Below are 22,856 nucleotides of genomic sequence, written 5' to 3'. Positions count from 1 at the left end.
ACACAGTATGTTCAGTATAGCAATAACAATGTTATTAAAAGTGGACTTTATAGGAGTGGGACTTTATTAAACTACTATAAACAAAGCCAGTACAATGACGACTGTCGTTAACGTCTGTGTGTTTATAACAAAGCAAAATACTAAAATATTTCTTACTCACGACAGTTTAGTTTATTTGTTTATTTACCAAGGGCAATGCACAACACAACAGTTGGCCAGAGTTAGCTGTATTTAAATCTGCATTCAACTTGCTTCTTCAAATGCTTCTGCACATGAGACTGAGATTAACACATTAATACAAAGGAGAACCATCTTAGTTGGCTAGTTAAGAAAAACCTCAGAACACAGGGTGCAGGGTCTACACCCACCCAAATATGTCATTATGTGAACTCCAAAGAAGAGAAGGGACCATAATTATTCTGAACTGACACAGCGGGCAGAGAGAGAGAGAAAGAGAGAAAGAGAGAGAGAGAGAGAGAGAGAGAGAGAGAGAGAGACAGAGAGACAGAGAGAGAGAGAGAGAGAGAGAGAGAGAGAGAGAGAGACAGAGAGAGAGTGAGAGAGAGAGAGAAAAGAGAGAGAGAGAACAAATTTGTGGAGGCAGGCTGTTTGCATTAAAAAAATGCAAACAGGAAAACATTTGCAAAGTTACAGTAATTGACACAAACAAACAAAAAAAGTATGGAGTGTTCAGAAACAAGGGCCATTCTTTCTTGTGTTTGTATTCTTCACAGCAATTTAATAGTACAAAACAAACACATATGAACCACTTCTCAGCAGTCTCTGTTTGATTTACAGTTTTGAAGGCTGTGTATGAAAGCGGCAGTGCTGATTTATGACATACTACTGTGTGTTGCTGGCTGCTGTGCTCCAATCACTCGAGTTCAGGAAGTCCGACAAACAAACAAGATAACTGACCACCGTTTGAATATAAAATATGAAGGCATTTAGTGGACAATTTTATTCAAACCCCCAGGCCTGTAATAACAGACACCAGAGGCAACCACTTTCAAACTATAATTTTCTTAGCAAAACATAGTGGATTAAAATATATAAAAAAGACAAAGAACACAAAAAGCAGATCGATTGGTCATGCCCTAGTTATTGTAGGTGTAAGTGTTTCAATTAAAAGGACATAATTACATTATAACTGAGTGGTTTTAGTTGTGAATTTAATTTGAAAGGCAACTGTCTCACCAATGTGACCTTTGATGTATCTTCACATCACTCCTCTACGTCTCCTATGGGACATAAGGCTTCAATGAGCACTCTCCATTGCATTCGTTCGCTGTTGGGCCTCTCCCCATGACAGGTTCATCTGTTCCAGCTCTTGAGTCACAGTTCTGCACCAGGTGGTTTTTGGCCTCCCAGGTTTTCTTTTGCCAGGTGTTGTCCATCTTAAGGCGACTTTTCTGATGCAGTCCTGCACCATGCCCTAGCCGTCTCAGGCGTCTGTGCGTAATCTCCTTGGTAATGCTCCGGCTTCCCGTTTTCTTGTACAGGTTATTGGTGTAGATCTTATTAGGCCAAAAGATCTGCCATATTCGTCAGAGGCATCCATTATGGAACACTTCCATTCTAATCTTGTCTGTTTTGACCACTCGCCAGCTCTCTGAACCGTACAGCAGAACAGACTTTACATTGCTGTTGTATAGCAGCATCTTTGTTTTAAGGCTGTATTGTTTTGATCTCCAGATGGGACAGAGATGGGAGAAGGCCCCCTGAGCCTTTCCCAGCCTTGCTTTGATGTCTTTTGATGTGCCGCTGTCCTTACCGATGAGACTGCCCAGATAGGTGAAATCTTCCACAAACTAAAGTGTTTCCTCATTAACAAGGATGGGTGCTGTGGGGATGGAGTTGACACACATCACTTGTGTTTTGGAGTTGTTGATACTGAGCCAAACTTGTCTGGCAAAGTTGATCAGACTATCAGTTTTTGGCCTGCATGTTGCACTGGTTGCTTGATGGGAGAGCAAGATCACAGTGAAGTCAAGATCTTGCAGCTGGGGGAACAGAGTACACTGGATGCCTCTAGGTCTGTCTGTTGTGGTGTTTGTTGTGATCCAGTCTATTGCGACCAGGAAGACGATAGGGGAAATGATGCACCCCTGTCTCACTCCAAACTGCACGGAAAACCACTAAGAGAGAGGTAATTTCCCTTGATGACACTACACTTAAAATGTTCGTAGAATGTTTTTATGATTGAGATGATCTTTGATTGTATTCCATAGAATTGCAGTATCTTCCAGAGGGTGTTTCGGTGGACCTATAACGCATGGTTGTATGCTTTTTTTGTGTGATTTTAATTAGCACCCATAACCCCATATTACTTGTTTCTGCATATACAATTCATACTCATTCTGTCATCAAGAGAATCCAATGAACCGCATCATAATTATAATCTAACATTGAGATCTTTTCAGTGCTATTGATTAGGGGTTCTGTATTCAGGGGTTTGATTCTCTGATGCCTGCATTTGTTGCTATCACAAGAACACGTTATCTCCGCTTGGCTGAACTTCCCTTTTGAATTATGTATCTTTTAATGATTGCCCTTTAAAGCCCAAAAGCGGCGGTTGCTAGTCCACTTGTCTCCAAGAAGTGTAGATATTCCTCCCCTCAAGTGGAGTTAATATTGAGTAGCGGGCTACGGTGTGTTGAAACCCGCGGGTTATACATAATATATTAGGGAACATGGGACTTTCTGGTGCCATGTGAATGTGCACTGTTTTATTACAATCGTCTTCTTTTAAAGGTTTTATTTCAAAGCAACACAAATTTTGCCTGACTTAACGTGCAGTCTATCAAATAGTTAATTCTGTGGCACAACATCCATGCCTTGATTTAAATGAAAACGTAACAAAACTCACATTGTATATCCAGGGTTCAAACCAAACAGGGTCAGGCCGCCTCTAGCTTCTATGTGTCACAATTCTGGAACCAACATCTGAGGTTTGCTCAACACCATATAGTTTTCAATCAGTTTTCAATTACGATGTTAATAGCCATCGTAAATGGAATAATACCATTACTGTTAAGCAGAAATGTCTATCCAAATTGCAATCTGCAGGGACTTCCTATATATGTTGTTGGGGAGCAGGTAGATTTTATATTGAATGGGTCAAGATGGGGCCTGGAACAGAAATTGGAGGCACCGCAGGGATCAGCCTCCAATTACTACTGATCTTCAAAACTCAAGTCCAAGAACAGAGGCTACAGGAAGGAGAACCATGAGAGTTGACTGGGGCAGCTGAAGAGACCAGGAATGGAGCTCCTAGCTGGAGGACTCAACATTACAAGCCCTGTGAACCATGGCCTAAAAGAACTGAGGTGGAAGATAAACAAGCTGTCTGCAGAAATACTCTTAGGTTACTGACATCATCTGAACAGTCCCCGACCTTGACAATTCGTGGGTATACAGTGGGGCAAAAAAGTATTTAGTCAGCCACCAATTGTGCAAGTTCTCCCACTTAAAAAGACGAGAGAGGCCTGTAATTTTCATCATAGGTAAACCTCAGCTATGAGAGACAAAATGAAAAAAAAAATCCAGAAAATCACATTGTCTGATTTTTTAAGAATTTATTTGCAAATTATGGTGGAAAATAAGTATTTGGTCAGCTACAAACCAGCAAGATTTCTGGCTGTCACAGACCTGTAACTTCTTCTTTAAGAGGCTCCTCTGTCCTCCACTTGTTACCTGTATTAATGGCACCTGTTTGAACTCCTTATCAGTATAAAAGACACCTGTCCACAACCTCAAACAGTCACACTCCAAACTCCACTATGACCAAGACCAAAGAGCTGTCGAAGGACACCAGAAACACAATTGTAGACCTGCACCAGGCTGGGAAGTCTGAATCTGCAATAGGTAAGCAGCTTGGTGTGAAGAAATCAACTGTGGGAGCAATTATTAGGAAATGGAATACATACAAGACCACTGATAATCTCCCTCGATCTGGGGCTCCACGCAAGATCTCACCCTGTGGGGTCAAAATGACCACAAGAACGGTGAACAAAAATCCCAGAACCACACAAGGGGACCTAGTGAATGACCTCCAGAGAGCTGGGACCAAAGTAACAAAGGCTACCATCACTAACACACTACGCCGCCAGGGACTCAAATCCTGCAGTGCCAGACGTGTCCCCCTGCTAAAGCCAGTGCATGTCCGGGCCCGTTTGAAGTTTGCTAGAGAGCATTTGGATGATCCAGAACAGGATTGGGAGAATGTCATATGGTCAGATGAAACCAAAATAGAACTTTTTGGTAAAAACTCAACTCGTCGTGTTTGGAGGAGAAAGAATGCTGAGTTGCATCCAAAGAACACCATACCTACAGTGAAGCATGGGGGTGGAAACATCATGCTTTGGGGTTGTTTTTCTGCCAAGGGACCAGGACGTCTGATCCGTATGACGGAAAGAATGAATGGGGCCATGTATCGTGAGATTTTGAGTGAAACCCTCCTTCCATCAGCAAGGGCACTGAAGATGAAACGTGGCTGGGTCTTTCAGCATGACAATGACCCCAAACAAACCGCCCGGGCAACGAAGGAGTGGCTTCGTAAGAAGCATTTCAAGGTCCTGGAGTGGCCTAGCCAGTCTCCAGATCTCAACCCCATAGAAAATCTTTGGAGGGAGCTGAAAGTCCGTGTGGCCCAAAAACATCACTGCTCTAGAGGAGATCTGCATGGAGGAATGGGCCAAAATACCAGCAGCAGTGTGTGAAAACCTTGTAAAGACTTACAGAAAACGTTTGACCTCTGTCATTGCCAACAAAGGGCATGTAACAAAGTATTGAGATGACCTTTTGTTATTGACCAAATACTTATTTTCCACCATAATTTGCAAAAAAAAAATGTAAAAATCAGACAATGTGATTTTCTAGATTTTTTTTTTTTCATTTTGTCTCTCATAGCTGAGGTATACCTATGGTGAAAATTACAGGCCTCTCTCATCTTTTTAAGTGGGAGAACTTGCACAATTGGAGGCTGACTAAATACTTTTTTGCCCCACTGTATGTGATGATGAAAAATTGTTGTGTACATATTTCCATCGTAAACCATTACTTCGTTTATATGGCAAGCGCGTAACTTATTTACTCCCCTTGCAAATCACTAGCGATGACCTTGTTGCCAGGCGTGAACTTTTTGTCAGCGTATCAACCCAAGGTCCGTCAAATTTCCTCCCAACATGTCAAACTAAAGTGGAAGAATATCTTAGTGATGATACATCTCATTCTGATTCAGTTGATTTGCAGTGGCATGAGCACAATGTCAGTCAATGGCTGACTGCGACGCTTTGGTTTAGAAAATAGCTGACAATTGACCAAGCATATCTTGTAGTACCAGTCGCACCGGACGTAAGCAGCAATTCTCCACCTCTTACCACAAATGCTATCAGTCACAATCTAATTATTGACACTGCAGCTTCATTCTGAAAAGGTTGTTTCCTTAAGTGGCCTTTCATTCCTGCAGCGGAAATAATTTAAGATCTTTGTGGGCAGGTAGGCGACAATATTGCTGACATTTGCTCATCATCTTATGTAAAAAAAATAGAAGATGGATTCAAAGCAAATGACACAGAAAGCGAGGTGAGTATAGTTTGAGGGCATGCTCATCATTAAAGACCAACTCAGCTATAAAGTTTCCTGTGTTCACACTTAAGCGAGAAAAGTGGCAGAGCTAGAGCTAATGAGTAACGCAGCAGCATGAGCCGTAGAACACTACTAGGGACAAACTACCAGGGCCTGCCCCACGAACACAGAGCCTCAAAAGCTGTATGGACATCATGACCACGCCCCAAGCTTGCAAAGCCAAAGTGCATTATGGATTTCTGAGGCTGAATAAGCTGATGAACGTTTTTAAATAGGAACTCGGGTGTTTTGCAACAATATCAGCGTTTTGCGCTGTAGTATAACTTTAAGTTTAAAACTAACTGAATAGGTTACGTCTATCATATGTAGAAAGTGTTCAAGTTGAATGTGAAACACAAAATTGTTGCACATTATATGTTTAATATAATGACAATATGGAAAGTGAATACAATGTTTGTGTTTTACTTAAGTTTATTGACCTGATAAGACTTCTGTCTGCCATATATTTTGTTTTAAACTGATTATTAACTGTTGTGCTGACCTGAGAAAATGGCACACGCGCATTTGAAAATATGTCCGCTTCATTACCCCTCCGCGCTGATTTCCAATCGCCTTGCCAAGAGGCAACTCATCTTGCCAAATGCAATTGCCTAAGCCTGCAGTTCACCATCAGTCCCAATCAATGGCATTCATTTCAATGTGGCACAAACAATTCACATCAAAACATTGAGCTTGAAGATGAAAAAAAGACTTGATGAAGTCTTCTATGATATGGTTTGCATTAAATCGTGACATTGTAAATGTTTATGTGGAAGATTGATTTAAAGACTCTGTGTGTGTGTGTGTGTGTGTGTGTACTGATTTTGAAACACTAAAAGGGATCATAATTACATTTGTGGTTTGGTTTATATTTTTGTTTTCAGCATGATTTTGCCTTTTGCCACAAAAGATATTCCAAGAATAAATTCATAAAAAAATGGTGCCTCCTCAAACACAATCATCATGTTGAGGGAATCATCTGATCTGGGCTTCACAGTGAAGCATCTCTGGCCAGAGGAGAAGGACTTTTTTTGTCAATAGTGTATCCGTCCACATACTGTTGCAACAGATACTGGAATCGTGTTTCTGAAGGAACGCCAGCTTCAGAACAGGTAACGGCTTCATTTTCAATAATGGGTTGCAAAGTGTCGCAAAACCTTGGGGAATTCTTGCTTTTCATTCATCATTATGAATGTTTCACATGGGGTTTTAGAAGCAGACATTTGCCAAATGTAAAAATTGGTCGATAAAACACTGCTTTGATCCCTGGTTGCCGTCAGGTGGGAGGTAGTGTCACATTGAGTCTCTGAAAATATAGACGTTTTGTAACACAGACCAAATGATAGAAGCTACATACAGAAATAAAGCATAAGAGAAATAAAAAAAAGGCTTCCATTAAGAAAAGGTGTGGAGTAGACGAAGGTAAATGACCCCAGTTATTGGTCCAGACAGATTGGAAGACAGATGGAGGAGTAGGCAATCTGTAAAAAAAACTGGTCCTCACCAGACATCACCTGAAGGCTTCCACACAGAACTCATGAGCGGTTCACATGAATTGGCCGTCTACACCCCCTCGCCATGACGATCCTCAACTGTCCTGTTTTTGACAACCAACCGATGAATGTGATGAATTAGGCAGTGTGCCTTTTACGCTAACTGATATATTGTATGGGTAAGTTGGAACATTATTCATTTCATTTGTGGGAACGGAAACAGAGAATGCTGTGTATTGTTCAGTTCATTCTTACCATTATATCTGAAATAAATTCTAGTCATTGTGAATTTATGTTAATCCCAATTTCAGATTACTTGTAGCACACTCTTTAAATACGTATGAAGCCCACGTGATTAAAGTTTCTTCTGTGCCAAGCTAGCTATTACCTGTTCCCCCTTCATCTCATTCTTCAGTTGCAGCCAGTTTCCCGTTTTAGTTTCAGTATGTTCGTTGGGTTAAACAAAATGGTTTAACCCAACGCACCAATTAACACACTAGTTTTAGTAGTCATATCACACACAATTGGCCAATCAGCTGGGCCCCTAATCTTCTATGGGACTTTGACATTATATTGTCTTGATATTTGATTTGTAATTTAATACTCTGATGATTGGTGAGATGCTAACATAGCATTTTGTTTATAATTACTATCACCTCAGAGCATGCCTTGGTGATAAATTCTTCCTGATATGTATTGCCCTCTTCATAAGTAAAGTAAAATTTTTCATTAATTAGCCATTTAATGGCCAATTGCTGCCACTTTATGGGATACACTGTAATTATCTTCCCTTTAAAAGTGTCATCTTTGGCCTGCATTTCTGTAGTAGTATATCAGTACTATCTGCTGATATTTGGATATATACAATACAGAGGTTTCCTTAAAGTACAGCAAATAGAGTGTGAAAGTTGCAATGCTATTATTTTGACAATCCAGTCATAATACGAGTGACTTAAAGAATCATTTTTTCAACGTTTGTCAATTCAAATGCTCCCATTTCAGGGCATTAACAAAAGCCGCTAACAACTGCTTCTATGCACCTGCCCCTGCTGAATTTAAAAAATCTTTGATAAGTCAAAAGATATTCTCTGATTAAAAGAAATAGCATTATGTTGATATTACTAGCCTTTCTGAGGCTATTGCATCAATCAATTTTATTTTATGAAAATAATTGCGCCCTTCCGAATTTTAGCATCTCTCTAGGTCACCTGGTGGCAGCCTGCACAGACTTAATAAAGGAATCAGAACACGAGACAAGACAACAATTTCCCCAGCCCTGGAGAAGTGGTAGGACAGAGTCTTGTGAAAGTTTTCCAGGGCCTCAAGCTCACCATGCAAGAGATCTATGACTTGTTAAACCCGCCGTAGATCTGAGTATGACAGCTGTCAGCCTACCAAAGGAGATTTTAAATAATCTATGCTGCTTACTAGGTGCCCGCGATCAAACTGCTCCCCCCCCCTCCCCCAACCATCCTGGCTGTAAAGCAACGATCGAAAGCCATTAATGATAAAGGTCTGTGAAAGATGCAGCCAGGCGGATCTGCTGAAACTAACTCATTATTACAGACGAGACCAAATGGATTCCATCATTGACATCCCGGAGGCTTGTTCAAGCCACCGTCGACAGCAGGAAACTCCTGCAGCACATGCTGAGGACTCTATTCTATTCTAAAGTAGAACATGTATGGCAGAGCAGTATACTTAGACATCTTTGGACGTATGGCATTTTTGCCCAAGGATGCCTCCTCTGTGACGAATTGATGTACATTTACAGTGAATTTCTTACAGTAGTGTACTGCTTTTCTTAATTACAGTTCATAGCTGTGAATTGCATTGCAATGTTTTCAGAAATATGCACCTTTGAAGATACTGACCATGAGGCAATTATAGTAATTACATGTCGATGTTGAATATCTACGTGTGCAGCCATTTACGGCTTGAATCTGAGGTATGTGACGTTAACTGAAATGAATCATTAACTTTACATTACATTTATAGATATTTCAGTTCACGGGGTTTGACTACGACAAAGGTTCTGTCTTTGTCAGCCTTACGTGAGAGCATTAAGTTGTTTCATGTGTCTCTAAAGCAAAGAATTTTGCAAGAAATAAGTTTAAAGTCGCAGTCCCACACCTCCTAGTTAGGAGGTGTGATGTGGCGGAGAACTAGTATTATGAGGTGTGATGTGACTGAGAACTAGCACTAACAGACTCGATTGCACGAGCTAGTCGGAGCCAGCGTGTTATGGTCTCGCTCCATACTCATAAAGTGAGCTGTGTGATCTTGTTCATTGAAAGTGTCATATTACACAGATTAACATGGTCGGGCTTGCATTGGCCAGACCTGGGAGATGGTCCATCTCTTGGTACGACTCGTCAGGGCGAAAAGTGCTAATGGTAAAACGACGTGAGGGACACCGCATGAGAGACCTGGTTTGTTTCGTGCGGATCTGATTTGCTTTTAGATTGCTGATATTGACATTCAACAATTTTTTCTCCTTATATCAAGCACATCATTTGGCACTCTGGGAAATATTGTCCAATGTGTAAACAAGGCTAATCTGAAATGAATCCGCTTTCAATGAGCTATTGAGATTAGGGAGCAAACCATAAGGAAAAGTGCATGTCAAACTGAATTCATCATTGCTGTTCTCATTGTGTGGGCTCCGTCCGTCTGAAACAACCAGAAAGTATTATATGTCTCCTACACAAATCAAAACAATCTTACGGATGCTATAATACAAAGATAATAGGCTACAATACATGTGTTTATTGAATCAAGACAAGCGCTTCATCAGTTAAAGAAAAACCTTCAAGCGGGAAGCCCGGTTGTGATGGGAATGCAAAACCCAGCCAGGCTGCTACACCGAATCGAATCGAGTTGACCCAGGATGTTAGCGTGAAAAAACGCCATTAGTCCTTACTGCTTTCCCCAATTATTTGTATCCCTTAAAATATTTTTGCTGCATTTCAGATTGAATAATACAGTAGTTTCAGATTGTTGTGAAAAAATATTATATTGTCCTATATTTCGACATTACTTTTTTGACATTTTTGAATTGCAGGAATTAATAATGTGCCAAATGTTTGTGAAATATGTATTTTGCATCAACGGGCCCTGAAATAAATAGAGATTTGAATTTCTTGGTCACTGAAGTGTCCAGACATGTTTTCCAAGTACACTGTTTTATATTGTTATGCAGTATGCACCAACTATTATATTCCTGAAATGTTCTTGAAATCCTCTTCAGGTTAGATGGCTCTTAGAATACCTCATCCATATTCTGTGGCTTATTGTTACATTTATTTTATTTATTGCATATTGTTTGAGGACAGGTTTTATATTTATGCTTTGGGATTTAGATGTTTTGTACTTTTATATACAAATACATTTTTTTGTCAAATGACAAATATTGACCATAAATATTGTTTTAACTTCCATTTTGCAAGTTTTTTTGCTATTCTTTTTACTCAAAATTACAGCACCATAAAACACAGTTGCAGGGCGAATTTTTCATCAACACACCGAATTTACTAAATGAATAATAATAATAATAATAATAATAATAATAATAGTAATTTGTGGCAGTGGTTATTCTGTATCATTACTGGGTCTTGTATTTCCAATACAGTAAATATACTGTAAATAAACAATCTACGACTGGCAAATTTGCAGTCATTTTACACTCAATAAATCCCCTAACCAGGCTATCCTACTGCTGTTTTATATTTAGTGTAAGACAGTGGCGTCAAGGGGTGGAAAGAAAAGACCTCCACCCACCCAGATTAAACGAAAGACCTGTCTCCAGTGAATGAGGCGGAGACAGCAGCTGGAGCAGAGGAGTCCGCCAGTCAATTTATCTCCTCCGCTGGTGATAACACAAAGTTTGGTAGAACAGCTTCTCACTAAAGCAAAAAGGCCTGCAGCGGATACGGAGTGAAAAAAAGGGAAAACTCGATTATGTAGAATCCTTGGTCACAATGTGAAATATACGATGGAGATATTGTCTATTTTTAACACAACCTAGGGGATGCCATCATGCCTGCTGTTATTGGCGTAGTGACGGAGATAGAGACCGACTGACGCAAGCCCAGCCTGCCAATGAATCCCCATCGCTGCTCTCTGAAACCAACCTTTCCATACAATAACTCATAGTTCCCCCCCAGGGGGGTTTGGCAACTTGTTTGGGGAGCGAGGACAGGTCGGTGAGGAATTGGGGTGGAGAGCCCTCCTCTACCCACACTTACTCAGGTAGGGTTAAGTCAATTTGACTTGGGTGTAGTAGGGCAAATTGCTCCAGTCAATTTATAATAAAGTGTAAAGGTGCTGAGACTCCCTGTGCTTTTATGGATTTCAAGAGTTTCTGAGTTTTCCCAACCTCATAAAGAATGGAATCGGTTGTTTACTCTACTGCTGCTGCTGCTTTTGCCATATGTTTTTGTGAGTGTGTGTGTGTGTGTGTGTGTGTGTGTGTGTGTTTGTGTGTGTGTGTGTGTGTGTGTGCTTGCGTATGTGTGTGTTGTGGTACCAGATGATATATTTACATATACAAATATTAATCTACTTGGCTGGTGTGTGCTGTAACTTCAGATGAGGTGCTGCAACGCCAAACCAACATCAAACCCAGCACATATTTTGGTAAAAGGACAAATTCATGAAGGTGTGAAGTCGTGACATTATGTTTAGTAACATGGGAAATGCTGCAGACATTAATAAAGATAAATGTTAAACGAATGACATGATTAATAATGCATCATTGTTTATAATGTAACAGTAATTTAAAGTGATAGGTTATATAGTTATAATCCAGTTGGTTGCATGGTAAATATATGTTACATACTTTATATGTATGTTTACTATGTATGCAACCTCAGATTATGGAGTACCTGAAGAGCAAACACCTGTATGCAACCGCACACAATACTGAGACACGTGCTCACACACACAACTGTCAAAGTGCCCGCCATGCAATGTCCATTCACAGCTAAAAATCCTCTTTTAAAAACCAGTGTCCATACACAGAGGGGAGCTGTACCAAATATATATCTATGCGCTCAAAATGCTTGATAACCATTAATAACCCATGATTACCCTCAGATGGGCTGGGATCCGATCACACATAGCCTCTGTTTGGGCATTCCCGCTAACACTAGCTACCCATAGATCAGACAGAGGAACACAACAGCACAGCAGATGTTATACACGTCGGCCCCATGATTCCCACTTGCCTTACGTGATACTCTACGGGGCGTACCTGATCAGGTTCCAGGGAGAACTAGAGTACTGGGTAAGTATGTTGCTTTGTTATACCTTCCAGACTAATAGGGTGACCTAAAATATGAATGTTGGTTGAATTTCATCAATATCATTTACGTTGGCTTGGATATCTGATCAACCCAATGAAGATCATGAATAGAAGGGGGACTCAGATAACTTTGTATCACAACATTTTAAACGCAACGGTAATAGTTGAAAGGAAACCATTTGTGTTTCGGTTTCAATCAAATGATGCAGCTGCAGTACAGGAGTAAAGAAAGGATAAGTAACACTTCACAAGACTGAGATGCGGTTGACAGCTATGCCAGGAGAAATCCACCTATTCCATTTGAATATACAAAGCAGTCACTTTTGCATTAGTATTCTCTCCCCTCAAATCCTCAGAACTGGGTTTAATCAGCTAAATTAGAGCCCATATCATCAGCGTAAGATTCACCCTTGGATGTGAAGCTACGAGCTTCACGCTTTGTGACAGGAATGTAAATATGTAGCATTAAAATCTGGCAAAAAAAGCACTTTAAAACCAATGAAAGCTCTGAGAATGTGCAGAGGATACCAAACATCGGATACCAGCAAACACTCCCCATAAACATTTAGATACCAGCATTTACAATATCTTTACCCGTATGAGTCATCATTAAGAAGTGAGGACACAACTTCTTGCACTTTGTAATTGTTCCAATTTGCAGGCAACAGCCCTTCGTTCAGCCAAGCAAACTTTGTAAACAAACGCCCAAACTGTTCATTGAATGAACAGGTCATTTGTCTATCCGAGAGACAAACTCACGTAATTGGCCTCCAGTCAATTAAAATAATACACGTCCTGTCTGGCTAAGCTGGTATAGCAAGACCATAACACCGCCAGAGTTAGGGATTGGATTCAGACTACAGGGGCCAACAATCTATGCACTCACTGTATCACCCTAAGTTGCCTTGGATCAAATCCTGTTATTTATCATATGTGAATATATTATGGAATGGATGATATGATTGAGATGATGAAATTGTAGTTATTATAATATAATTATTTTGTTATCCTTTAGGATGTTCAAAGCCACTGTCCGCAATGTTTGTCAACACTGAAGTCAATTTGAATAAACACAGAAAATAGTAGCTTTTTTAATCAATAGACAATAATATATAATATATATATTAGATCTCCAAATACATTTCGTTGTCTCTGTACTGTCTCTGTCGTAGAATGTGTACAACATGTGGTGATCTATTGTTAAGCTGCTTTGCCCATTTTTGCCATTGTCTGCTTATTGATTCCCAGTGTATTTTCTCACAATGTCACCAACAAGCAACTGAGTGCAAAAGCATCACAGACATGTTGTTGTTGTTGCATAGTGTAGGTTCTAAAATACCTTTTTTGGACCACACTAAGGAGGAATCCGTTTTTTAGGACATTATTATCAGCATACTGTCATCACACATGTACCACCCATAGGGGGCAAGAAATATATATCTGCATGCTCAGAAATAGCAAGAAAATAGCCCAACCTATCAAGCCAGTATCCTACATTCAATCATTTGTGTGTGGCAGTTGGCCTCCCCTGTGCAGATTTCTCAATCTTTGTAAAGAGAATAGGAAAAGTACACTGCTGCCGTTTCAATTACTGTCAACCAAGCCTGAACTCAGGGCTGCCTCAGATGGACCCCTTTTTGACCCATTCACCTTGCAAATACCCCAAGAGAACCGCAGCCAATTAAAGCCACCAACCCCTTTTAAAAATAAAACTACATTCTATTTCAATGAAGCAGATAACACATTTAAATTGTACACCTGCTTGGTTTTTGAAGTTCCATACTTATATAGCTCCATTCTAATTTAGCCTTATCTTGCTGCTAGCACTGAGGAGCCCCGATGCTATTTCAAATGCGTAACTCAAAGTGTTCTGATTTACTTAAAGTGGCCATGTTGCTATCGCTCTCTCACACTCAAGCTCAACAGAAACATTATTTCCCAGCAACTAAAACCCTTGAAACACAGATAAACAAAAACACACCTTCAGACTCACAACTGAACAAACTGAAAAAAAAGACTGATCTCGTCAGTCTTCCGTATTTCTCCCCCTGTTCCTTATTATACCACTGAGGAGCTATAGGGAATACGGGATTATCCTTCTGGTAAGTTATGGGAAGAGAGATCAAGGCTGCTAGCGCTGCTACTGCTACCCTCAGCTGTAGCTTCGACCCGGCCCCTTAACCATGTCCCAGCAGGCGGAACTTGTCATTCTCCTCAGTAGCTCGTTATCAAAATCTACAGCCGCCAAGCCTGATGAAGTGGAGATGATACAAGTCTTTGGAAGGTCTTTTTCTGGCCCGTTTGACATTCCAGGAGTACATTTAGGCATTAGGTATAATTAAGGACCATATTTAGTATCTATGTATAAGGTGGTGGGAGACCTATTATTTAGTTGTGTTATTTTATTTTGTCTGTTTTAAATTCTGAGGGTGATTTAAAGTACTCGATACAAGCATGGGTCTGGCTAGAGGTATTGCGAAGAGGAGAAAGTGTAGGCTTGATTTGAAAACACAATTTTGATGTTTTTGCATTTACTTATCTTATTTGAAGCTTTTCTTTGGTATTATATATAAGCTTGAGTTTGTCTAGGAAGGTCTGAGTCGAAGATCAGTGGTCAGACATTTGACAGTTGTACGGAAGTGATGCAGGGAGAATGCACAATAATCACTGTTTTTCATGTATTTTATTTAATTGATTTTTTTTTTTGGTTCTAAATTCAAGAGGTGCATCTAGGGAACAACAAAAGCTTCAAGGTCATTGATTGAGTCACTAGGCAGGGAGGCATGACCTAATACATCAGCATGTTATTACACATCTGTGCATATCCTGTATGCAATCAGCTAGATTTCAATCTGGCTGATTGTGTGTACAGGATTCTAATCCTGCATAATGAAATTGGCATGCCAGAGTTGGTATTGGGAACCATGGAAAGGCTACACTGAATATTATTTTCCTCCAATGTGGTATTATGAATTAAGGAATGAAATGCAGTCATTAAATGCAGTGGCCAATCTTTTCATTGTATGCCCAGGCTAATGTGGTGATTTAGGCAAATCGATGTGCATGGGAAATTACTAAATGAATGTTCTGTAATCTCATTACCAGCTGAAAATGCAAATTACCGGATAACGTGAACACAATATACACAACGGAATGAAGACATTTCCACAGGACTGTAAAGGAGGGTTTCACATGATGTCAACTACATTCCAAGCCGCCATCTTGGTGCGGAAAATAACAGCTGGTTGCCTGGTGGTTCTACAATATTTGGTCAAGAAGCCTCAAGATCGCTGACTTCAAATTCCCTCCCATAGAAATATCCTTATCATTATAAATCTTAAAGGGAAAGGTCCCATTTAATAATATATTTGGAGAGCTGCTTGAGCTGGTATCCAAACAACACAAAGCCCGACCAACAACAGTCATTGAAATCTACCTGGTAATCAGTATATGTATTGTACTACGTGTTTGATCTATTTTTTTGCCCTTTTCATATCTACCGTATGTACACCCTGGAGTGTAATTGCGGAGCGTAATCGGCGGCAGTTTGGTGTTACATGGGTGTACCTCAGTAGCCCTGTAATCCAGCAGGAGCAGGTGCCATGCACTAATCCTGCCCTTTCAGACCCTCTCTAATTATATACTGCTGTCCTTGCAGTCATTTCACACAATTTGCAATATGTCTGGTGTATGGGTTTGAGTTTTTATCTGTCTGTGTGTGTGTCTGTGAGAGGGGGGGCGGGGGGGGTTGTGTGGTGTATGGGTCTGTATGTGTGTGTTGTGTGTGCATGTGGTGTACCGGTTCATATTTGTGTGTGTATGGGGTTTGTATGTGTCTGTGTTTTTGTGTGTGCCTGAGAAGGTGAGAGAAAGTTAACACAAATATTTGTGAAAGCTTTCCTAATTGGGGCACGCACACAGACACACACACATTGCTCTTATGGCTTCACTTACACAAATACTCGTCAAGGACATATCGACACACGCACACACACACACACACACACACACAAACAACAGACACAACACACCCTTTACATTAAATTAGCACTTTGAGAAATGATTTCTCAGTTAAGTCTTACAGCTCTGACATAATCCTAGCATCCGATTGTTTAAGATCGCAAATAGACAGGCAGAATTTTAATGAGAAAACGATAAGGGGAGCAGAGCTAGCTTTTAATGTGCTTTGATTGGAACATTTGTGTCGGAGCTTTCACATGAAAGGTTTGTCAGGTAGGGTAAAATAGAAATAGATGGGCGAGTCTTGCATGAATTAACAAAAAAAAAAAAGCCTTACGAGAGTGCTGAGGGTACCTGAAGGTGTGTGCGTGTGTGTGTGTGAACGAGGATACCTCTTCACAGGGAAATGGGGAAACAGCGGAAGTCGCCACAAAACAGAGAATAAAAGTTGAAAAAGAGAGCGAGTAGTCACGCAGAAGGAGCCCAAAACGGTGGCTAAATGGTGGGTGGAAGTGGCGGACAGAGGGCAAATCTAATGGCAAGTTGGGGACGGCGAAACAGCGAGCGGGACTGAATTCATTTTGGAGAGCGAATTCATGATGATTCCTTGGTGGGCGAGGTGAAACGCCACGCGGACACAGCTTCTCTCATTAGCCGTTTAGGACACACTCCCATATTCTAATATCTCCCACCGCTTCCACAGACGTATCCCTCTCCCCTGTGGACCACGCAGGTTTCCCATTTGGAAGAATATTCTCTCTCTCTCTCTCTCTCTCTCTCTCTCTCTCTCTCTCTCTCTCTTTGTTGCTGTGATTCTCTGAATCTGTGTGTGTCCCTCTCTCTCTCTCGCTCTTTGTTGATATGTCTCTGTCTATGTATCTATGATTGTGTGTGTGTGTGTGTGTGTGTGTGTGTGTGTGTGTGTGTGCATGTTTGGCCGGTCTCTCTATCTCTCTTTCTGTGTTGTTGTGTCTCTGTCTCTGCATCACTCTTGTCTCCCTGTGTCTGACTCCCTCTCTCTGGCACTCTGATCATGTGTGTTCCTTTCACTGTCTCTCTCTCCATCTCTCTCCATCCCTGTTCCATCAGACTATTGTTTTGTTATGATGCAGTATAAAAGTCTGAGCCACATTGTCTACAAAAGTAGATGCACAACAAGGAGAATTGTGTCTTATAATTCTATAATACAATATAGATCCTAGATCATTTAATAATATAAGATGATACAAGATAACAGAAAACATAATATGATAATAATAGAAATACATAGAAAAAAACACATCAAATCTTGTTTAGTATTCTTGTATTCTAATGTATTCTTCCAAGGTCACTGGTTCATTCAGTTTCTCCTGTTACCCACATTGCTAATAAATCCACCACAAACTATTTGTCAAAACGGTTTTTGGGTCTGACTGGCAGACGCTTGCCCTTGCTGTCATAAAAACCAATGGCATCGTTGCTTTGGTCGGAATAACCCAACGCTTCAACTTTTGGAAACACACTTATTTACATACTGTACGTTTACTAATGGTTGGGGTTATTCACCACTCTAAAAAGTATGCCAAAGAAATGAAAAAGTCCATGTTATTGCATGCTTCGGGAAACGGCTTCCGGGAACAGAGCAATGCCTCCCATGTTGGAGGTCAACGGTCAAGAGATAGAGAGAGAGAGTGGGTACTGTTCTCCGTGACAGGATTTGCCCCAGTGAGGTCAGGCTGGCAGAGGCAGTTATCCATGTGGTATTACTATGTTTTGCTCCATTGATTGCCATGTCTTACACATTGTTATCCAACCAAGTCCGGCCTTCCTCTGCGTCCTTCCCATCGCTCGTTCCTTATACTCTCGAGCAGCCAGGCAGTATCATTTAGTGGTCAAGCAGGGGGAGAGGACAGCGGTGCTGAAATTAGACAGCTGAGTCATTACAGGAAACGTTGACTAATGATGGTCCGAACCAATGACAACCTTCAGACTTGCATTAGGGCCGTATATCTAATTACACAGTCGGGGAAATTACCCAAAGCACTTCCTTTGTCGGATACATCGACGTATCAACTGTCTGAAGCCGTTTCAGCGGCCACCCTTTGCTGCATCCCTAGCCCACTACGCCTGGGGACAGTGGGAACAATGGGGATCAGGGAGAACATTGGGAAGGGAGGGCGAGAGAAATTGCTGTTCTAAAACCATTGGAATGCAGCCCATAAGTTGACACATAAAAATGACAAATCTTCTCTTTGAGAGCGGGAAGCTTAAAAATGGAAACCGGCCAAAATCCAAGGAAGCAGACACATTCCGAGGTACGGCTACCTCACTGCCTGTGTTCATGTGTGTGTGTGTGTGTGTGTGTGTGTGTGTGTGTGTGTGTGTGTGTGTGTGTTTGTGTGTGTATGGTGTATGTGTTGAGTTGAGGAGAAATTACCCTACGAATCATTAACAGTGTAACTCCCTGATGACGGCAATACCATTGTACTTCTCAATCAGGATAAAGCCTACCTCTCTTTGTGTCCAAACACATTCGTTCATGTTTAGCCAAAACAAACTCCAAGTGAGTGCAGGTAGTACTGACCCTCGAATACAGTTTTCTTTGTTTTCGTTCTCTCTCTCTCTCTCTCTCTCTCTCTCTCTCTCTCTCTCTCTCTCTCTCTCTCCCTCTCCCCCTCTCTCTCCCTCTCTCTCCCTCTCGCTCTCCCCCTCTCTCTCCCTCTCTCTCTCTCTCACTCCCTCTCTCTCCCCCTCTCGCTCTCTCCCCCCCCTCTCTCTCTCTCTCTCTCTCTCCCCCCTCTCCTCTCTCTCCTCTCTCCTCTCTCTCTCTCTCTCTCTCTCTCTCCCCCCCCTCTCTCTCTCTCTCTCTCTCTCATTCCTCTCTCTCTTCTCCCTCTCTCCTCCTCTCTCTCCCTCTCTCTCACACCTCTCCTCCCTCTCTCTCTCTCTCTCCCTCTCTCTCCCCTCTCTCCCTCTCGCTCCCCCCCCCCCCCCCCCTCTCTCTCTCTCTCTCTCTCTGAGATGTAATCCTCCAGGTTTATATGCGTGGTGTCGGCCACCTGTCAGGCAGCGTGCATGAGCCGCAGCAACCTTGATAAATTAAACATATGACCCTCCATTTGAGCTGCTGACTCGCGATTCCCTGGCGGACACCTTACCTTCCCGTACCGTGAGAACCCCTCTTAAGCCTCAAATGTTATGTATCTATCTACCTATCTGTCTATCTGTCAATCTAACTTTATATCTCAATATAGCTGTATGTAATATTTATGATATTCATCCATCTATCTTCCTCTTTGTCCCCCGGTTAATCTATCTATGTATCTCTATTGATATATACTATTTATTATATCCATCTATCTATCTACCTATCTGTCTGTCGAAATGTCTGTCTGTCGGTCCATCTCTAGTATATATGTATACTTTGATATCCATCTATCGGTCTCAATACATCTCTCTCTACAAACTATATGACAGTCATCCTTCTATCTGGATACATTTCTATCCATCACTCAATGTGTTTACCGAGGTCTAACCCTGTCTTACCCCGAATCAAACGGTAATCCGAAAGCCGACGGGAGGAAACCAACATAAAGGGACAAGCAGCCGGATGCATAACAGTTGGAGATGTTTTGATGTTTGCTCGCCCACCTATGTCTTCCTGTCTCACCCTCCATTCAGGAAGCTCACATTATGTTGAGTGGAGCTGAATTCGTTCTCCGACGAGTCCAGAAAGGAAACAAGTTAGTAGTTGGGATTTCGTTTTTTCATCAATTTCTTTTGACCCAGACCAAACAAAACAACCCAGACTGGTGGTTGGGCCGGGGTGGTGGGCACAGCTGGGGGGGGCGGAGGTGTTTGTATAACCATCTCCCAATGCACATGAATACAACAGACAATACGCGTACGAGAAATGCGGCTGCGTCGCTGAAAGACGAGGATTCCCATTACCGAGCGTGGTTTGTATGGTTCCCCGTCTCCCTCCAGATGGGGAATGTGATGAAGCACATTTAGGTGGATAATTGCTTTGGTCAATAATGAACGGGTTTGCCTATTTTACATTTCATTATCGCGAGAGGGAGGACGGGGATCCTGCACCGCTTCATCACAAATGGATAAATAAGAAGAGGCCGTCGGAGCCAAGAGAGTCTCATATCCCAGGTAAATGAGGGCTGTATGGGGGAGATTAACTAGAAAACAACCCCCCAATCACACACACACACACACACACACACACACACACACACACACACACACACACACACACACACACACAGACAATGCACACAAAACACACAACAGCACGCCCCGTGTGGGGAGAGGGGCGCTTCCAGGATAACAGCTTTGGCATCCTTCGCCGTGCTCCTTCTGCAATGCAATCCATCAGGGAGCACACCCAAACCACAGGTACACACACCCACACACACACACACACACACACACGCACGCAGAGCAATAAGGAGGGCAGCATTGCGACAGGTGGAATTAGAGCGCCACATTAATGAACTGAGACAACACGCGGAGCACAATTATACTCTGTGGATGGAGATCAGCGGGGAAAGGTGTAACTAGTCAAACATAAATGTCATGTATTCATACAAACAGACAAACAGAGCTATGAACACACACACACACACACCCACTTACTCACACTCACTCAATCAATCACTCACACACGCATACAAAAAGTGTCAGAGCCTTGAGCGTGCTGCGGCTCAGCAGAGAGTGTTTGTGTGTGTGTGTGTCTGTGTGTCTGTGTGTCTGTGTGTGAGTTTGTAAGTGTGTGTGTGCGTATGTGTGTGTGTGTGTGATGATTAAACACTCATTGACCAAACAAGCGGCTGCTCCCTTCAGTGAGCGTCTGTTCATTAGGGCCCCACGGGGACCCGCCATGGATACCTGCAGGGGCCCGCCAACACTAACACAACGCGTACATAATGTGTACCCACTCACACACACACACACACACACACACACACACACGCATGTTCACACACACACACACACACACACACACACACACACACACACACGCACACGCACACGCACACACACACACACGCACACACACATATTGATTCACACACATGCATGCACACACAGATAAGCCTCACGGAACCCATGACATGTATGTAGATACACACCCACACACACACACACACACATGCACACACACTAAGCAGCTTAATACCCATAAATAAAAGAAGATACCAACGCCTAGGCAGTGACGAAGCTTCATAAGAGGGAGGAATGACTCATGGAGAGGGGAGCCGATGGGCACAGATAGCGCACAGGAGTAGCAACGACCAAGTTATCTCCGCTGGAGGTCAAAAGGTCACTGGGGGCCTCGGTGAAGGCGGCAGCCCGGGGCGGAGCCGAGCACCTCCTCGGACCACGCACCGCAGCGCAGATCCATCAGGTGCTGTCGCCGAGCGGGTACAGCGTGGAGGGAAGGACTTAAAGGCGGGGCGGGGGGGGGGGGAGGGAGGGGAGAGGGACGGGTGGCGGGGGGGTGGACCTCTAATGAATGAGTCCCTGTGTGGCACCAAACACCCGCCTCATCCGCTACTTAATGCATATACACATGCACACCCACGCACACTCCTCGTACACAAAGGCTCTGCGCGTCAAACCGAATTAACCATGGTGAAACACAGGGCCGCTGTTCTGATGGAGCGCATAATGTCTGGATTAACCGCTGGGGCTGAGAAAAAGGATGCAAGCACAGTGCTTTCATCGCCAAGGACCACACCGCCAATCGCTTATGTTCTGATATTAATAACGCTAAAAAGGTACTGGGTTCGATACCCAATGTCTGCAGTCTAACCTGTAGACAGCCTTCAGCCAGACGCCTTAACCTCTAGCTGCTCTTTGAGCAGGTGTCCCTGCCACTCTGGATAGTGAAAGTGTTTGCCAAAGGACGCAGTGATAAATACTAAAGTGAATCCAGACAGCAGAGTTCACATTCACAGTGTGTTTGTTTTGGAGGAGGTGATGGATGGGGTTTTGTTCATTAAAATGCACCTCGGTCATGGAGAGGCCCAGAAATATAAATGTGAGGAAGAAAAACCCTGGCGGTTTGCATGCATTTCATTGTCAGAGTGCGCCGTGAAACCAACAAAGCGGGAGGACGGAGAGCAGCCAGTTGGAGGGCCGTTCGACCTACCGTTGGGGCTTTCTTCATCGATGGTCACGATGGTGGCGGGAGGCCCACCACGGGACAGCTTACACTCTGCGCCCGACAAGAGGAGAAAAAGAAGAAGAGGAATACACAATCAGGGACAATAATACACAACCATCATTTACAAACCTTCAATAGTACTAGAATAACCTGAAAACTCATCCCTCATGTTCCAAAGGTCATTGATTGACAAGGTAAAGCCAACTAAACAGTCTTAGTTATTATTTATTAATAATGATTTGAATCTGATAACACCAATACACCAAAATCCTAAACATCCCCCTTATGCACCGACACACACATCTAACGA

At 42.3% G+C, this 22,856-nt stretch overlaps 1 protein-coding gene across 1 annotated transcript in view; it reads right to left on the bottom strand.

The window, feature by feature from the left end:
• The window catches only part of LOC307070571 (protocadherin-15-like), a gene marked incomplete at its 5' end in the record, with an annotated part of 157,721 nt that extends 135,111 nt beyond the window's left edge, over positions 1 to 22,610 (bottom strand). Inside the window, one exon of the mRNA XM_079729078.1 lies at positions 22,532 to 22,610. Within this exon, the coding sequence (XP_079585204.1) occupies positions 22,532 to 22,610 (79 nt within the window). The remainder of the gene's footprint in view (positions 1 to 22,531) is intronic.
• Positions 22,611 to 22,856: the final 246 nt, after the last annotated feature.

The sequence above is a fragment of the Pollachius pollachius genome (assembly GCF_949987615.1).
Source record: "Pollachius pollachius genome assembly, chromosome: 2".
In the NCBI taxonomy this organism is placed as follows: domain Eukaryota; kingdom Metazoa; phylum Chordata; class Actinopteri; order Gadiformes; family Gadidae; genus Pollachius; species Pollachius pollachius.
The sequence above is the reverse complement of the archived record's forward strand: the minus strand, read 5'-3'. Positions and strand labels throughout refer to the sequence as shown.